This window comes from Rhinoraja longicauda, unplaced genomic scaffold, assembly GCF_053455715.1.
Source record: "Rhinoraja longicauda isolate Sanriku21f unplaced genomic scaffold, sRhiLon1.1 Scf000415, whole genome shotgun sequence".
NCBI classification, from domain to species: Eukaryota; Metazoa; Chordata; class Chondrichthyes; order Rajiformes; family Arhynchobatidae; genus Rhinoraja; species Rhinoraja longicauda.
The window spans coordinates 9,401-26,812 of record NW_027601632.1 but is presented as its reverse complement, the minus strand read 5'-3'; the positions used below and the strand labels follow the sequence as shown (position 1 = coordinate 26,812).

At 46.7% G+C, this 17,412-nt stretch overlaps 1 protein-coding gene across 1 annotated transcript; it reads right to left on the bottom strand.

The window, feature by feature from the left end:
• Positions 1-4,291: 4,291 nt before the first annotated feature.
• LOC144590943 (uncharacterized) lies at positions 4,292-5,113 on the bottom strand. Its single transcript, XM_078395301.1, has one exon. It carries the CDS (start codon positions 5,111-5,113, stop codon positions 4,292-4,294), a length of 822 nt encoding a protein of 273 aa, XP_078251427.1.
• Between the last annotated feature and the right edge of the window lie 12,299 nt (positions 5,114-17,412).

The window sequence follows — 17,412 nt, the reverse complement described above, 5'->3', positions numbered from 1 at the left end:
ACTTCTTGTTGTAATAAAGAAATGATGACTATAGCTATCCCTTCTTAAGTCTCCGGGGTCAGTCGGTGCTGTTTTAAACATGGCAAGGCAGCACCCTTTTTAAAGCGGTATGAACATTGATTTCTCTAACTTTAGATAGCTCCTCTGTCCCTCTCTTTCCCCTCCCCTTCCCAGCTCTCCCGCTGTCTTCCTGCCTCCAACTACACCCTTTCTTTGCCCCGCCCCCTCCCCAGACATGAATCTGAAGAAGGATCTCAACCCGAAATGTCACCTATTTTCTCTCTCCTGAGATGATGCCTGACCCGCTGAGTTACTCCAGCATTTTGTGATACCCTTTTTTAAAGTCACTTTATGTTCAGGGGCTGAACGCACTCGCCCCACATGATTCTTATGCTTTGCCCATAGTTCAGAGGGTACTTGGACCAGAGCCATTGGGAACCTTGACGGATCCTCAGTTGGCGGCTGTTGCTTTTCAAAAATAGTGTCCCGTTCCTTTCTGACCCATGTGATCTTTCCTTCTGTGTCATTAAAGAAGTCAATCTGGACCTCTCCTTTTGCCATTGGTAACTTTAAAACATGAATTGTCTGTTTGTCCTTCAGCCTTTTTTTAAAATCACTTCTCCTATTTCCTTCGCTGTTGCTGGAGGTCAGGTGTGACTCAGAAGTGTCTCCCATCTCCAATCGATCCCTTTGGTTTTGAGAGAAGTGGACCATTATTACTAATCCCGGGACCCCAAAAAACAAATAAGGGGTGACCGCTAATTGTTCGAGTTTATTCAACCAGGGGGAGACTATTTCCTGGTACCCGGCATTAGCGAGGCGCGTGTATAATGCAGTGCAATGTGTTCGCTTATGTTCTTGGCTGGTTTCGACAAGATACTGTAAATACCGGCCTGTTAAATCCTGCACTCTTTGCAAAGCACAATGGATTTGATTAACCAATTGACTGTACGGATTGCTACTCAATTGGCAACGATATCGGATGGGCATATTTTACCCTTGTTCTTCCTCCTTAATTAAATTTAGCAATTGATGTGTATGCATTTGAGGGTGTTCCATAAACATGCCGTCTGCAGTACAGTGTAAGACTGCTCCCAGTTTGCAGAACTTGTCTTCCCAATAACGGGAGTGGCGCTGCTCTAGAGATTATAAAAGTGTCAGTAAGTGGCTTGCCATTTACCTGCACACGAGTGGGTTCTGATAATTGTTCTATCATGGGGACACAGGCCACCCCAATAGTATTACTATTTGACTGACTGACGGGGATGTCCACGAAGGGGGGCACAGAGGACATTGTGTCTCCGGTATCGACCAGAAGGTCTAAATGGCAGTCACCTATCTTACCTGCAGCTATGGGATCTTCTTCTGATTTAGACAATCTGATCACAGCCACCTGTACCGCCTTACATCCATAGCATCCCTGTGGTGATGGATTAGGATTACCGGATAGGAAGGGGTTACTGAATGAGAAGGGGGCAGGGCCTGGATCCATTCCCTGTTGCTGCGGGGAACGTCTGCAATCTCGAGCCCAATGCCCCGTTTTACCACATCTCCAGCATTTGCCTCGTGTTGTATCTTTTATTTGCCATTATCTCCTTCCTCGGCCCCTACCTCTACAACTTCCTCCTCTTCCCCAGCCCCCTCTCCCCGTGTAATACTGGCCCGATGGTTTGGTTTCGGTTCTCTCGCTTGGGCAAACAGCCATTCCCTCTCCATGTTCACAAGCGCTGTTATCACATTATCCCATGGCTTATTTTGCCATTCTGGATTAACCAATTAAGAAATGAATTGGGCTTTCTTAAGGGATCTGGAGCTTCGGCAACCATGGCTCTAACTTCAGCTGCGGTACAGGGTTTCAACACGGGGACTTCTCCTACCATAGTACGGGGGGGGGACGGGACTGCATCAATGACTCGGACTTAGACTCTTCCTCAACATTCATCATCTGGAGCTTTGTTTGCTCATCCTTCATGATATCTTTTTTGATATCTCCAAGATCGTGCATCAGGTCCCTCTCAGAGGTACTATCTGCTTCTGCCAGACCTGCCTGAGGAGCTGTGGCTCCTTTACCGGTGGACTGATCCACCCGAGACGCCAAAGGTAGAAATAGAGCCTCAGCACCTGAGGGGGCAGCGGCCTGTTCTCCTTCGATATACGCCGGGTTATATGGAGGTTGTCGCGGGCGAAATGCAGCCGCCATCATCAACAGATCATCAAAATCATCCTCTACTGGGGGTGTCTTCTCCACAGGGAGTCGGGGGTATATTGCTGCCACTTGCTTTGGTATTATAGGCACAGGTCCCTCATTTCCCTCTTTCTGCTTAACACATTTTCCCTCCTCCAGGGGCTGGTGTCTTTTCTCCATCTCCGCCCATTTCCTTTTATTTCCATCAATTTTAAAGTTATACACAGCACTCCAAATATAACTAATAACACTATCACTGCAAATATTAATTGTGCTCCCATCTCGACAAACCATTTCTTTTTTAGAAATGAGTAGGACAGAGATAGCTTATAGCTTCCCCCATCCCGCCAATCTCCATTTGATCGATCAGCTGGATTACCACAAAAAATTACCACACATTGGTCATCTCTGTTTTTTGTTATGACCACATCTGCTGGCGATCCCGGTGGAACAATGGGATCTCCTACCTTTTCCCGGTGTCTTATGGTCTTTGTTATCACCTTGGCAATGTTCTCTCTTATCTGCATCTTTCCCTCCTGGACCACCTGTTTCTTTTCCTCAGGCCTCCCTCTATCAGTAGGATCAGATTTCTCCGACCGACTACTATTGCTTCCCATATTATTTTCACAAGTCTATAAATCAGAAGTTAGGGTTCCGCGGACAACTTGTCATAGTATAGTATTCACAGTTTGCGCGCACTGGTTTGACTCCGACCGCAAAACTCAAAGTCACTTTTCAATTTTTGTAGTGCGCTTTACGGCACCTGCTTCAATTTAACTTCTACGCCTAGCGTGAGTAAATTAATCTTCTCTGCTTTTTCGGCATCACCTCTTGGCTCAGCGTGAGTCACTGGCCAGACAAGCTAGGTTCCCGGGGGCTCTCCCTCCTCTCTGGGAAGCCCACCCCCTTTCGATTGGGACTGTTTTATCCTTCCCTTTTATTTCCAACTTGTGTGTTCGTTCGAATCCCGTTATCATTGGGATCCTACCGTCTACGCCAAATTCCGTGGAAGAAATTAATTTTGAGGGAATTAAAGGAAAATGAAAATCGGAGACTTTGCAGGTTTTCTACTAGACTTTATTGTACGATATCACGGAGAGATGGCGGCAGGAAACTGCCTACCAGTTCTCTGGCTTCACAGCAGAATTAGCCGACAGTTATACTGTGCAGTAAACAACTTTTGTTTTTTGTTAGATACAACTTTCCGGAAATATGCTATCTAATACATGGGAACCAATTATTTCATTAGTCATAACATTAATTTTGTTCGTGTCAACTTTATCAACAGATGGATAATACAAGTCAAATACACTACAAGGGCATCTTGACATTATTCTATCTCACATTTTAGGTGGGCCGCGTCATCATCCCCTCGGGTTGCGGGTGGGGGTGGGAGGGGGGGTTGCTCAATGCATTCGGGGCATTGTCGCCAGTCACGGGGCCAGTTTGTTCACCGGTACCGCAGGGGGTAATCTTGAAACGATCATTTCACAACTCACAGATTCTCCACACAGATCAATCTCAACGTCGCCGAACGTTGCGGAATGAGGAATCGTTGTTTCCCACACCCGAGGGAGAGCCGATCACCACTGCGTCCTCCCCTGAGAGAAGGGTGACCTCAGCAGCGATTAGGTTGTGTCACCCGTGTCCTTACAAATTCTCATTATTAGCATCCATATATTCTAATTATTCTCATATATTCAGACGCTCCAGGGGACACCAACATTTTATATTCCCTTTGAGAACCCGGTCCCCAGCACCATTCCACCCACCCATCGGACACCCAGCGACAAGGAGACAGTTATCAGAAGTGATCAGAATAGTTTATTCCCGGTCACTATGAACAACCTGTTTCCTGTGTGATTCGCGCACAAGGTGATGTGACTGTGCGCAGTTATCCCGTGACTTACAATATCCAGTATTGCTGCACTTGGACAACATTGAGATTATATTGTGTAGAAAGGAGTTGTAGATGCTGATTTATTGGTTGTAAATGGCAGCTACTGAGTTACATAATTCGCACACCCGGATACCTCCTGGAAACGTCGGTTTAAGATGCGTACATCTGTTCAATGTTCTGCTATATTTATAACTAGATTGGGAATACTAATGTTTCAATGATATGATTAATTTCACAATGAAATTCACGGGGTATTTAAGCACATTCTTCAGCTCCTCTCGGAACTTTCTCTGGGTCAGGACATAAATACACGTGTTGGTGCAGGTACTCAGAACCTGGAACATAAACGAAATTTTTAGAAGATCACTGTCTGCGAAGTACTCAGCGCCCAAAGCGCGCTCATACACAACATAAACAAGCATTGTGCTCCACAACGCGATGAAACTGCCTGATATGCTGAAGAGTAAAACGATGGACTTCCTCCGGTTATCCATCTCCGGGTCTTTGCCATTCTCTCCACTGTTGCGGCCCCGGAGCAATCTGCGGACTCTACCAGAGACTAGAATGTACCTGGCGGTCAGAGAATTGACCAACAAAAGCAAAACGAACGGGAGACAAGGAGTTACCGTAAAGTAAAAGAACTCAAACGCAGTCCATGAAGGTGAGGTTAAGAAAGACTGTTTCAAGGCGCACCATCTGGGTTTATTGTCGCTGATATATACTGACTCGACCGTAAAATACCACGGTGCACTGATTAAACAGCTCAAAGCGATTACCGTTCCGATAACACCACTTGCCGTTCGCTCGGTGCAATATTTTATTTTGAGCTTCTGGCAACAAATGGCCACAAACCGATCAAACGTGAAACCCACGGTGAACCAGACAGAGATTGTTGTGGCTGCGGTGGCCAGGGCGCAGGTGATGGAGCACACGGGGGTGATGGTGAAGAACGACAGCGGGAAATACATCATAACAATGGTCCCTATTATGACATCAATGATGAGGACCATGAGGTCGGCCGCTGCCATTGCCACCAGGTAGCGAGTGATGCATTTGGAGAGACCGCACTTTCCACGGGACAGGATCACAATCGCCACCAAGTTAACTGCAAAAGAACGAACGAATGATGTTATCTGGCGTTCACGAACAATACTCTGAACTGAAAGGATTTCCGAGTGACATTTACTACTGAGTTTACAGAATAAATTAAATTATAAGACATATCAGCAGACAGATAATGAAAAGATACGTGGCCCGCACAGCTCTCGGGATCCGGGTTGGATCCTCTCCTCTGACTCGGGCTTTCCGTCGGTTCCCGCGTGACCGGATGCTTTCCCTCGTAGCACCAGTTACCTGATCCAATCGAGAGATCATTCCGTATCTTAGCTGCGTGCTCTAATTGACTTCGCAATGCAGATGACAAGTGTGCCAGTGGCGGTGCGCGGATCAGTGTGGGAGAATAATCTGCAGGCTCAAAGTAAATCAGAAGGTAGCCGAGAGGCTGACAGTGTTCCTCTTTGGGAATGGCAAATCTAGATAGACCGTTTGTCCTCCTTTCCGAAAGATAAATGTCGTTATTGGAGCACAATGCACAGATAGAGATAGAGTCCTTCCGCGTGTGAACAGGCTCTTCGGCCCAGCGTGCCCATGCCTCATCTATTCTTGTTCCGCCTGCGCATGTTTGGTCTTGATCCTTCTAAACCCTTCCTATCCATGCACCTACCAAAAGGTTCAAATATTGGGTCGAAAAACACAATCGCCACAATTTGTGAAGATCAGAGTCTGTAACTGGGGCAATAACAGTTCAATTTGAAATTGTCCAACAGTTTCCAGTCCTGCAAAGTTTCGACTAATTTTAAAGCAATCTTCAAAGACATCTCTACCCCGTTCTTGAGTTCTGGTCGCCACATTGCAGGAAGGATGTGATGGCTTGGAGAGGGTGCAAGGGTTTACGAGAATGATGCCTGGATTAGGGGGTATTGGCTACAGGGAGAATTGGATTGTTTGTTTCTGAAATGCTGGAGGATGCGGGGCGACCTAACAGAAGTATAGAAAATAGCAACCTTGTTTCCAGGATAGGAAAACCAAATACTAGAGGGAAGAGATTTAAGGTGTGAAGGGCAAAGCTTAAGGGTTCAGTGCCCGGACGCTGCCAGGGTGGGGGCTTTGGTTGGTGTTTGGGCCAGGACGGATAGTGGTATTTCAGAGACTTTTGGATACGCCAATAGATTTGCAGAGAATAGAGGGATATGGGTTGTGCTCAGGCTGATAGGAGTTGGCCTTGGCATCACGGACATTGTGGACTGAATGGCCTGTTTTGTGATGGACAGTTCTATGTCTTATATTTTGTTTTAAATCATTTCCTGTCTCCTACCACTGGAACATCTTTGTATCTAATTCTTCCCAACTGGATCATGTGTGCGCTAACCTTCCAGGTCGGTCTACCATGCGGGACCCTGTGAAAGCCACGGCTAAAGTACACATCAGCCATCATGCCCAAGTTAATTCCCTTGGTTATTTATTTGAAAAGTAAAATCATATTCTTGAGACACAGTTTCTCAGGAACAAAGTCACGCTCCCTATTTATAATCAGTGTTTACCTTTCCAAATTCCGATGAGTAATATAGCACTAAACTTTGGCAACTTTGCCAACACCGATATCAGAATGACCATCCTGCAGATCCGTGCATACATTCTACATAAAAGAAAGGCATCACTTCAAGGTCAATCCCCAACTTTATGTGCCACAGATATGCAGTAAACAATCTGCATAGCGAAGCTGCAGTGGTGACTGGGCAGGGTAAAGGTGAGAGTGGGGCAGGGGAAGGGTGAAGGGGCAGTGGGGAATGGGAAGGGCGAGGTTACAGTGGGGACTGGGCAGGGTGAGGTTACAGTGGGGACTGGGCAGGGTGAAGGGGCAGTGGGGGATGGGAAGGATTACGGAGCAGTGGAACTGGGCAAGGTGAAGGTATTGTTGTGATTGGGCTGGGTCGAGGGGCAGTGGGGACTTGGCAGGGTGAAGGCGCAGTGGAGTCTGGGCAGGGTGAGGTTACAGTGGGGACTGGGCAGGGTGAAGGTATGGTTGTGATTGGGCAGGGCTGAGGGGCAGTGGGGACTGGGCAGGGTGAGGTTACAGTAGGGGCTGGGCTGGCTGAAGGTGCAATGAGGAATTGGCAGGGTGAAGCAGCAGTGGAGACTGGGCAGGGGAAAGCTGCAGTGGGGACTGGGCAGGGTGAAGTTACAGAGGGGAAATTGGGCACCGTGAAGTTACAATGGGGACTGGGCAGGGTTAGCTTACAGTGGGGACTGGGCAGCATGGAGCAGTGGGGACTGGGCAGGGTGATGGCGCAGTGAGGACTGGGCAGGGTGAAGGGACAGTGGGGCTGGGCAGGTTGAGGTTACAGTGGGGACTGGGCCGGGTGAAGGGGCAGTGGAGTCTGGGCCGGGCAAGCCGCGGGCGGTATGAAGGTGCAGGGGGGAGGTGCAGTGCGGACTGTTTAGAGTAGAGTGGACAGCGGAGGGACAGACTGCACGTCAGGATAGATAACAGTGGGGAGTGAGCAACCCCGGGTGGCTTATCGTGCGGATTTCCATTGTAATGTTTTATGTCATGCTGATCAGGGAATTTGCGGGTTGACTATGGGTGATCTGACCTGGAAGCAAATGCCGTGTTCTGTCGAATTACAGCAGATGTCCCGAAACTACAAACCACGTTGATTGTTCCATGTACAACATATTCAGTGTATGCCCGCGCTGCAGTCCACACCCCGACCCACGCTCTCCACTCTGTCTCCACCGTTCTCGCACACTCCACCTCCCTATTCCCATTTTCCCTCAATACACTTTGAGCGCTTCCATCCACCACATTCTCCAGTTCCTTCCCCAGAGGGAGAGCTTCCCACAGCTCGGAAACAAGCCATTACACCCACCACAGCCAAACCGACATGGATGTACCCACAGAACCCGTAGTCTCCATGCCTTGGAGTTTCAAGTGTTCCTCTTGATGTCTTTGGTGTCCCTGCCTCCGTCAAACTCTTTAGTAGCGCGTCCTAGATTCCGAATCTGAATGAGAAGATACCACATCAGATTATTTCAAACATTTTATCTAAACCAATGCCCTCTGGATATAGCTCCCTCTTGTTTGGGACATGTTTCATTGCACGCATCCTGTCCATGCCCCTTAATTTGTCCAATTGTTGGATCTTCACTGTGTCTTTTTCGAGAAAATACAATAAACTCAGTCTATCGACTCTCCCGTCAATAACAAAATTTGCCATCGCAGAAAACATGCTCATGGATCTCCTCGCCACCTTCGACCTAGCAGTTAAGTTCTTCCTACAGTGTGGTGACTAGAGGTGCCCACAGAAGTGCAGATGTGGGCTAGCGAACATCGTATAAAGCTGTACCCCAACCACTCTGCTCTTGGTTTGTTTGTGCGGCAGGAAAAATAAAATGTCACATACACATTCAATGACAACTGATCGACAGTACCTGTATTGTGAATAAATACCTTCGATTTGTACCAGCATCTGCAGTTATTCTTCTTATACTGACAGTACCTGTTATGCCGCCTCCGAAGATCTTTGGGCTTGTACACCATCGGGTTCGAAAGATAATCCTTGCTAGGAGCTTACCCTCAGCCCCAGGCTTACTCCAGCTTCACCCGAGTTATTAGTGAATGCAGACTCAGGAAGCTGTTGCTCGGGGAGAAGGGAATGTTGATGCTGATTTGTACCGAGTGCAGAAGATTGGGTAATCTCCCTGGAGACCGCCATGGAATGGTATGCATATCTGTAGCGGAATTTCTCCGATCAACCAGTAGCAAGTAAAGTAATAGCGTATTCGTAAAAAACTTCCTACGTGTATGCGGCCCATTTGGCTCATTGTTTCTGTGCCAAATAATCGGGCTTTGCAACGTGGGTGTATAATCGTTTAGATCAATGCTTGCAAATACACATTCGAGGGTTTACATGTAAGTTAAGTCTTTCATCTTCCAGACTTTCTGCGGACAGTTCTGGACCGTTCGGGATGTCTGAATCAATTTATTATCACCATCCATCTCCTCGCATCGTACTGGAAATGCCTGCTCTCTGCCAAATAAAACGGGTTCCCATTCAAGTTGTTCCGCTCTATCCAACCATTCCTAATTGCCCGCTCATCTCAGCAGCGCCAAGCACCATAGGTGCAGTGTGCTGACAGAACCTACATGCAATCTTCAAACTGGAAACTGACTGGTGATTTACGCCAGTCAAACAGAATATCGCAGCTCTGGGAAAAGATACGAAAAAAATATTATTTTAAATGCCTGATTGGCCTGCTTTCTTCACCCTGGTTTCCTTTGGACACACAAGCTGGTTGGCAGAATAATTTACCTGGATGCGGCATGGAGTTAGAAGCTTATAAAATACATGTCCTTCGGCTCACAGAATCAGGTGTCAAAAGTCGAGCAACCATTTCCTCGAATCATGCTGTTTTAATTCAACGACATTAACAACAATTTACCTCAAATACTACTATTCTTCTGCTGGCATACAGGTAACTTACAGCAGCGAATTACCTAACAAACTGCACATGCCGGGTCGAGAAAGGAAACCGGAGCAAATGGAGGAAACAGATACGTTCACGAACAGAATGCGTCGACATCATAAAAAGCAGTGCAAGATCGGAGCTCGTTCGCTTGATCTGTGAGGCCACAGAGCTACCAGCTACATAACTGTACCGACTATGGAAAAGAAAATTCAGAACCAGACACAGAAGTCAGTCATGACTTGTTGGAAACAAGTCGGGACTGCACACGCCTGTACAACAACCAAAATCAACACATCTCAGACGAGCTGCAACACCGCACATTCTCAGTAAAACGAAGGTTAAATTACGAAATTGTAACACGCCAGTAAGTACGTCGGGAAATCTGAGACGTGCAGAAGAATCAGCAACAATTCTCAGCTACCAATGAGTGACCGCGGGGACCTGTTACAACGCAACATCCCATCAAATTGCCGTTCCTGCAGCTCACTGCAGTCGTCAACCCCAGCCCCAGTGTCCGGCAGCTCAAAGACTATTTTCAAATTGACCACATGCTGCCTTTGGTCACTGAGAATGATCACAGAGTCGGATATCCTCACCGCACACCACGTTGGCAGCAACGTCACCACTCGCAGCGGCAACGGTTCCACAACTTCTCCGCAGTCAGTTGATGCGACCGTTCTGGAACAGCGGGGTTCCCCTCACAGAGCAACAGGTAACGAGGAACAGAAACAGACCCGCGGCTGGGCCGTCACCCGTGCCCCCCGCCGCAATATACAGATCTGATCTCAGGTTGGGACAAAACATAGATAAGAATTGAAATGTACTCAGTCCACCCAATAATACGGCGCCATCTCTCTTGACCACTGCCTGAACTGTCATTAACCCAGAAACGACCGAACTCAAGCAACGTTGCCAGGGAGAAGCTATAGCGGCCCCTGTCCAGAAAGCGGAGCATCACAACCACGGGCCAGCGGGAAAGTCAAGAATAAATTGTGGATGTTACAAATCTGAGATAAATCAGAAAATATTGCCAACAACTGGAAATGCTGGAATATCCTGGGCAGGTCCCACTCGACCGGACTGTACAAATCCACCCGAATTCACACCGTCACCAACAGTAAAACCGCACACGAAATGCATAACGACAAGGTTAGGAACAAGTTACACAGATAATGTAGTTCAATGATCTATTCAGCAAAAACCTACATTCGCTACACTCCAGCCGTTGTTCTTTCCAGCATCACTGCCGCTCAGATCAACGTGTTTGTTCCCTTCCTGGCTTCCCGAGAAAGAAACTTAGATTTGAAACTTTAACTCTTTCTCTTTCCACAAATGCTCCCAGACATGCGGTTTCAAGCATTTTCGCATTCACTCCAGGCCAGCGGGGATTATTTCCAAAATATGGAAATATTCCACGCCGCCTGTGAATAAAGAAAGTGCGCGGAGTGAAACTGGAGCGTTTCTCTGGCAGCAGAGCAACAACCCTGGTCTCACACTCGGGCGGGAACATCAACGGCTGATTTTTATTCCCGGAAAAAGCAAGAATGTAATTGGCAGCCGGACAGTTACACTCAGTGCTGTAACAACTGGCAGCTCCTGGATTATCTGAACACTTATCCTGAACACTTATACTGGATTATTTCAAGATGCATTTCACAAAAGCTTGGAATCAGCAGTCTGTTAATCTAATTAGTCCACACACCAGAATGTACTGTGCATTCACAACGATACTGCTGACGGGACAGTGGCGGCAGGTTCATAGATCCACTGCTAGACGTTTTGGAGTCAACTTAACAAAGGACCATCTTGCCTGAGACTACCGCTTGAATGAAGATACGTGGTTATTTTAACATCAACGTCACCGTTCGCTAAATACCATACACAGAATCGTCCAACAGTGAGACAAGCGGTCAATACGGAGCGCAGCCATCGCGGATGTCAGATAAAAGAGTGATAAACACGGTAAGTACCTGTGAGTAACCACTCACCGGGAACACCAACCGCGGCCAGAATCGGATAGTAAATCGACATTATTTGATCAAGTATTGAGATATCCATGTTCTCGGTGAGTGACGACTCCTCTGTGATACACCACGCCAGGACTGTTGCCGAAAGAGTGATGGCATCCCTTGTTATAGCAGAGAGAAATCTCCAGGGGCACCAGTCTCCTGGCCAACGACGTCAATGACACTCACTGAACAAACACGTCACGCCAGCTGCTCCCAGTTTAGCACTGCTTTGGGAATTACTGACTTAAAGTGACGCGTCAAACATCAGAAAGCAGTCTTTGGTTTACATGGCAGTGAACATTGGCTAAAGTGTACTGAGTCTATGCAGAAATCGGGCAGGACGAACTGACCAACCCGTTGCTTCACTGTTTGGAGCAGACTCGTTACTGTCCGGGTGCTAGTCCTGCCACACTAGGTGTTGTGGCTAAAAATGACCGACACGGAATGGACTCATTCTGGTGCAGCAACTGTGAAAATGTGATCATGAGGAGTGCGTTGCAACAATGCATGGGGTCAAATTATGAAGTGTATTGTTAAATGCCACATCACATTTTCTGACAGCTTCTGATTGCGTGGAAGTGACAGCTGCCATCCATACTGGGCCTGGCCCATATGTAACTGATAGTCAAGTCAAGTCAATTTTATTTGTCTAGCACATTTAAACACAACCCACGTTGACCAAAGTGTGTACATTAGTGCAGGTACTAAAAAAACATACAATAGCACACACACCTAACAACACAGACATAAACAGTTAACTGCGTCCCCTCAGAGGGCCTCAAACGGTAGGGAATATATGTAGGTTTTGAGCCTGGACTTAGGTGTCGATGGAGGGGGGAATTCTGATGGGGAGTGGGATGCAGTTCCACAGTCTGGGAGCTGCAACCGCAAAAGCGCGGTCACCCCTGAGCTTAAGCCTCTTAAGCCTAGACCGCGGGATTGTCAGTAGCCCCAAGTTGGCCGACCTGAAGGACCTGGAGTTAGAGTGGTGGGTTAGAAGATTTTTGATATGGGGGTGGTGGGCGGGGGGGGGGGGGGAGCCCGTTTAGGGCTTTGTATGCAAATAGGAGGAGCTTGAAGTCGATTCTGTACCGTACTGGGAGCCAGTGGAGAGAGGCCAGAATCGGGGTGATGTTGTCCCTTTTACGGGTACCCGTCAGGAGTTTTGCTGCCGCGTTTTGGACCAATTGCAGGCGGGACAGGGATGATTGGCTGATCCCAGTGTATATGGAGTTGCAATAGTCCAGGCGGGAGGAAATAAATGCGTGGATGATTTTTTCTAGATCTTCAAATTGGAGGAATGGTTTGATTTTAGTTATAGTTCGAAGCTGGAAGAAATTGCCCTTTACCACAGAGTTGACTTGTTTGTCAAACTTAAAAGCGGAGTCAAATATCACGCCAAGGTTTTTGACATGCGGTTTGACTAGGATGGATAGGCTTCCAAGGCTGCCTGTTGTGGTTTTGATGGAGATGGGGGGGGGGGGGGGAGGGGGGGGAGGGGGGAGGCGGCCGAATAGGATGACCTCAGACTTCCTCTCGTTTAGCTAGAAATATACTTTACTGTCACATATACCTTGGATACCTAGGTTCAGTGAAACACGTTGTTTTGCACACAATCTAGACGGTACACAAGTGTCGCCATGCGTTGCGGCACCAAGTTCCACCAAGGTGATTGTCCCTGCAGTGCCCTTGTGAGACTGGCCGGGAACGGACATAAATCCGAGTTGACCACTCAGACACCAGAACAGCGCCACACAGCGACACACACGGTCCTGTTACACTGTGATCCTCTCACTCATTCCCGCGGCCCAGTGCACCAGGACAAAAACTGTCACTCAGATAAGACCAGGAGATGCTACATCGGCGGCCTTGTAGATCCCTAGAAGCTACCCAGTCTCCGAGAACACCCAGCGCAGCATTCCCCACAACATGAAACGTCAACTAACATCGGGACGAGGTATGAGTAACATTGCTGCAAGGACTCGGTCCTAAACCAAGTTCCCAGGAACTATCACTGATTCCCGCAATATTGGCCTTAAGGCCGCCAGGACAATGAAACGACAGCGGATGAAACGAAGGGCTGGATGGGGCAAGGACACTGTCTTCCATCATAGTGGCCTGACAGTGACTATACCAAGACACCTGGTACATTAATTATCCTGGTGTTTGAAACAAGTGTACATGTATGTAGGTTAATTGGCCGGGTAAATGTAAAAATTGTCCCTAGTTGGTGTAGGATAGTGTTAATGTACGGGGATCACTGGGCGGCACGGACTTGGAGGGCCGAAAAGGCCTGTTTCCGGCTGTATATATATGATATGATATGATATGATATGATAAGTGATCTATCCCGTACACCAAAACATTCTGAACACCAATGTGGTGAGCCTATTCTTTGAAAACCTGAGCAGAAAATCTCAGGTCAGGTGCAGCCTCAGATAAGCCATAAGTGACAGGAGTAGAATTAAGCAATTCGGCCCATCAAGTCTACTCCGCCATTCACTCATGGCTGATCAATCTCTCCCTCCTAACCCCACTCTCCTGCCTTCCCCCAAAACCTCTAACACCTGAACTATTCCAGAATCCCGCTGTCTCTGCCTTAAAAATATCCACTGACTTGGCCTCCACAGCCTTCTGTGGCAAATAATTCCACAGATTCACCATCCTTTGACTAATGAAAATGTCCTCATCTCCTTCCTAAAAGAACGTTCTTTAATTTAGAGGCTATGACGTCTAGTCCTGGACTCTCCCACCAGTGGAAACATCCTCTCCACATCCACTCTACCCAAGCCTTTCACTATTCTCTATGTTTCCATGAGGTCCCCGTTATTCTTCTAAAATCCAACCAGTACAGGCCCAGTGCCGACAAACGCTCATGATGGGTTAACCTACTCATTCCTGGGATCATTGGTAAACCTCCTTTAGACCCTCTCCAGAGCCATCACATCCTTCCTCAAATATGGTGCCCAAAATTGCTCACATTATTTCAAAGGCCTTATCAGCGCATTCTGGAGCTTAAAAATTACATCACTGTTTCTGTATACCTGCCCTCTTGAAATAAATGAGTTTGCTTTCCTTTCTACTGAGTCGACTTGCAGATTAACTTTTTGGGAATCCGGCACTAACACTACAAAGTCCCTTTGCACCTCCGATTTCTGTATTCTCTCCCGTTTAGAAAATATTATCTGTGCCTTTATTCCCACTACCAAAATGCATGACTCCACACTTTGTCACGCTATATTCCACCTGCCCAAGTCCTTCTGTAGAATCCCTGCTTTCTCTAAACAACCTGCCCCTCCACCTATTTTCGTATAATCCACAAACTTGGCTGCAAAGCCCCCAATCCCCTCGTCCAAATCATTAATATACAACGTGAAGAGTAGCGGCCCCAGCACCGACCCCTGCGGAACACCGCTGGTCACTGGAAGCCAATCAGAAAAGTCCCCTTTATTGCAATTCTTTGTCTTCTGCCATTCAGCCAACCTGCTATCCATACTGGTATGTGCCCTTTGATACTGTGGGCTCTCATCTTCTTTTGCAGACTCACGTGCGGCATCTTATCAAAGGCTTCAGCAACATCTTCTGACTCTACTTTGTCTGTCTTGCTATTTACTTCTTCAAATAATTCAAGCAAACGTGTGACGCAAGACCTCTCCTTCACAAAGCCTTGCTGACTTGGACCTATTTTATCGTGAACTTCGCAGTACTCCGTGACCTCATCATTTATAGTGGACTCTAAAATCTTACCAACCACTTTAGTCACACTAGCCAGACAAAAGTTCCCTCTATTCTGCTTTGCTCCCTTCTTGTGTAGCGGGGTAATGTTGACAATTTTCCGATCGTCTGGGACCACTCCTGGCTCCAGTGATTCTTGAAATATCACTGTCAATGCCTCCACAATCTCTAAAGCCACCTCTTTCAGAACCCTGGGGTGCATTCCATTCAGTGCAAGTGAATTATCCACCTTCAGCCCATTCAGCATCCCAATCATCTACTCCATTGTAAGAACCATTCATTAACATCTACTCCCTGACTCTCTTGAATTTCAGGCACTTTGCTGGTGTCTTCCACTGTGAAGACTGTTGCAAAAAAGTCATAAAACTCCCCTGCCATTACTTTATTCCCCATTATCACTTCTCCTGCATCATTCTTCAGCTGCCCAACGCCCACTCTTGCCTCTTTCTTACTCTTTGTATAACTGAAGAAATTTCTGCAATCCTCTTTTATATTATTATTATTATTATTAAAATTTATTAAGCAGACTCATGGTCCATTAGAATACACATACAGTACACAGTATATACATATAAAATTAAATTAAATTAGAAAAGGCAACAATACCAATGTTTCCACATAGGTGACAGGTATCTCACGGCACTGAAACCAGGATTTACCAGCAGCACAATGATGGAATTCTGAGAACCATTCAATCGGCATATAAATTTAAACATGAGATTCCTCAACAGGGCATGAAACGTATTGACTCCTGCACTACAAAACAGTTCACTTGCACTGCACCACCTTGGCTTTCTAAGCAATATGCGCATGAAGTCATTATAGGCAACCTTAAGTTTATGGATGCTTGACTTATTAAACTTTATCCACAAAGGAGCAGTGTAAAGAGGAGTACAGTACGCTCTAAACAGGTTTATCTTGACATTTCCTGAGCACCAGTGGAATTTCCTAACCAACATGTTAGCTTGTGCATACAACATGCGGCGCTGTCTATACATGTCCTCATCATCAGACATTTGATCTGTGATGACATGTCCCAGATACTTAGCTTTACAGCAGACAGATAGAACCAGCCCTGACAGGTAAAATGATGGGAAGACTAGATCTTTGTCCCCTTTTACTTTACAAATCATGACAACGCTCTTTTTAGCATTGTATTTCACGTCAAATTGGACACCATACTCAGAGCATATATTCAACATCTGCTGAAACCCAGCACTGCTAGGAGAAAAAACCGCCAGATCATCGCCATACATAAGATGGTTTACCAGGGTGTTACCAATCATACATCCTGTTTTACAGCCTCTAAGCTGGTCAGATAAATCATTCATGTACACATTAAAGAGTGCTGGTGAAAGTAGCCCCCCCTGGCGAACCCCATTACCAACACCAAATGGTACAGAGATTGCATTACCCCATTTGACCTGCATGCTCTGGTCGGCGTACCAATATGCCAGGACCCTAATTATACTGTTAGGCATTCCTCTTTGACTCAGTTTTTGGAACAGCTTATGATGGTTGACTCGATCAAAAGCTTTAGAGGCATCAATAAAACCAATTAACACAGAGGAATTCTGCCTTCTATACATTTCAACCATTTCCTTCAGGGCATAGATACATAAATCAGTACCATGCTTAGCCTTGAAGCCAAACTGGTTGTCTATAGTACCCAAATAAAAACATAATCTATCTAATAAAATTCTTTCCAGGACTTTGGATAACACACTGGCTAGAGCAATCGGTCTGTAATTATCCAAGCTCCCCACCTTGCCCGCTTTGTCCTTGATGACAGGCACCAGAGTAACGGACAACATGGAGTCCGGTAACAGACCATGATTCATAAGGCCAGTAAAACAGATTGCAAGAAGGGCAGCAACCCTCGGGCTTGCAAGTTTGAGGTGCTCTGCAGCGATCTGATCTAAGCCGCTAGCTTTGTTATCAGCTAGCTGTGTGATTGCTTGATAGACCTTATTGGCTGTGATTCCCACTTTGTCACTGTTGGCAATGTTGCCCACTTTGTAGGGATCACTTTTAATACAATTGAATAGCTCAGA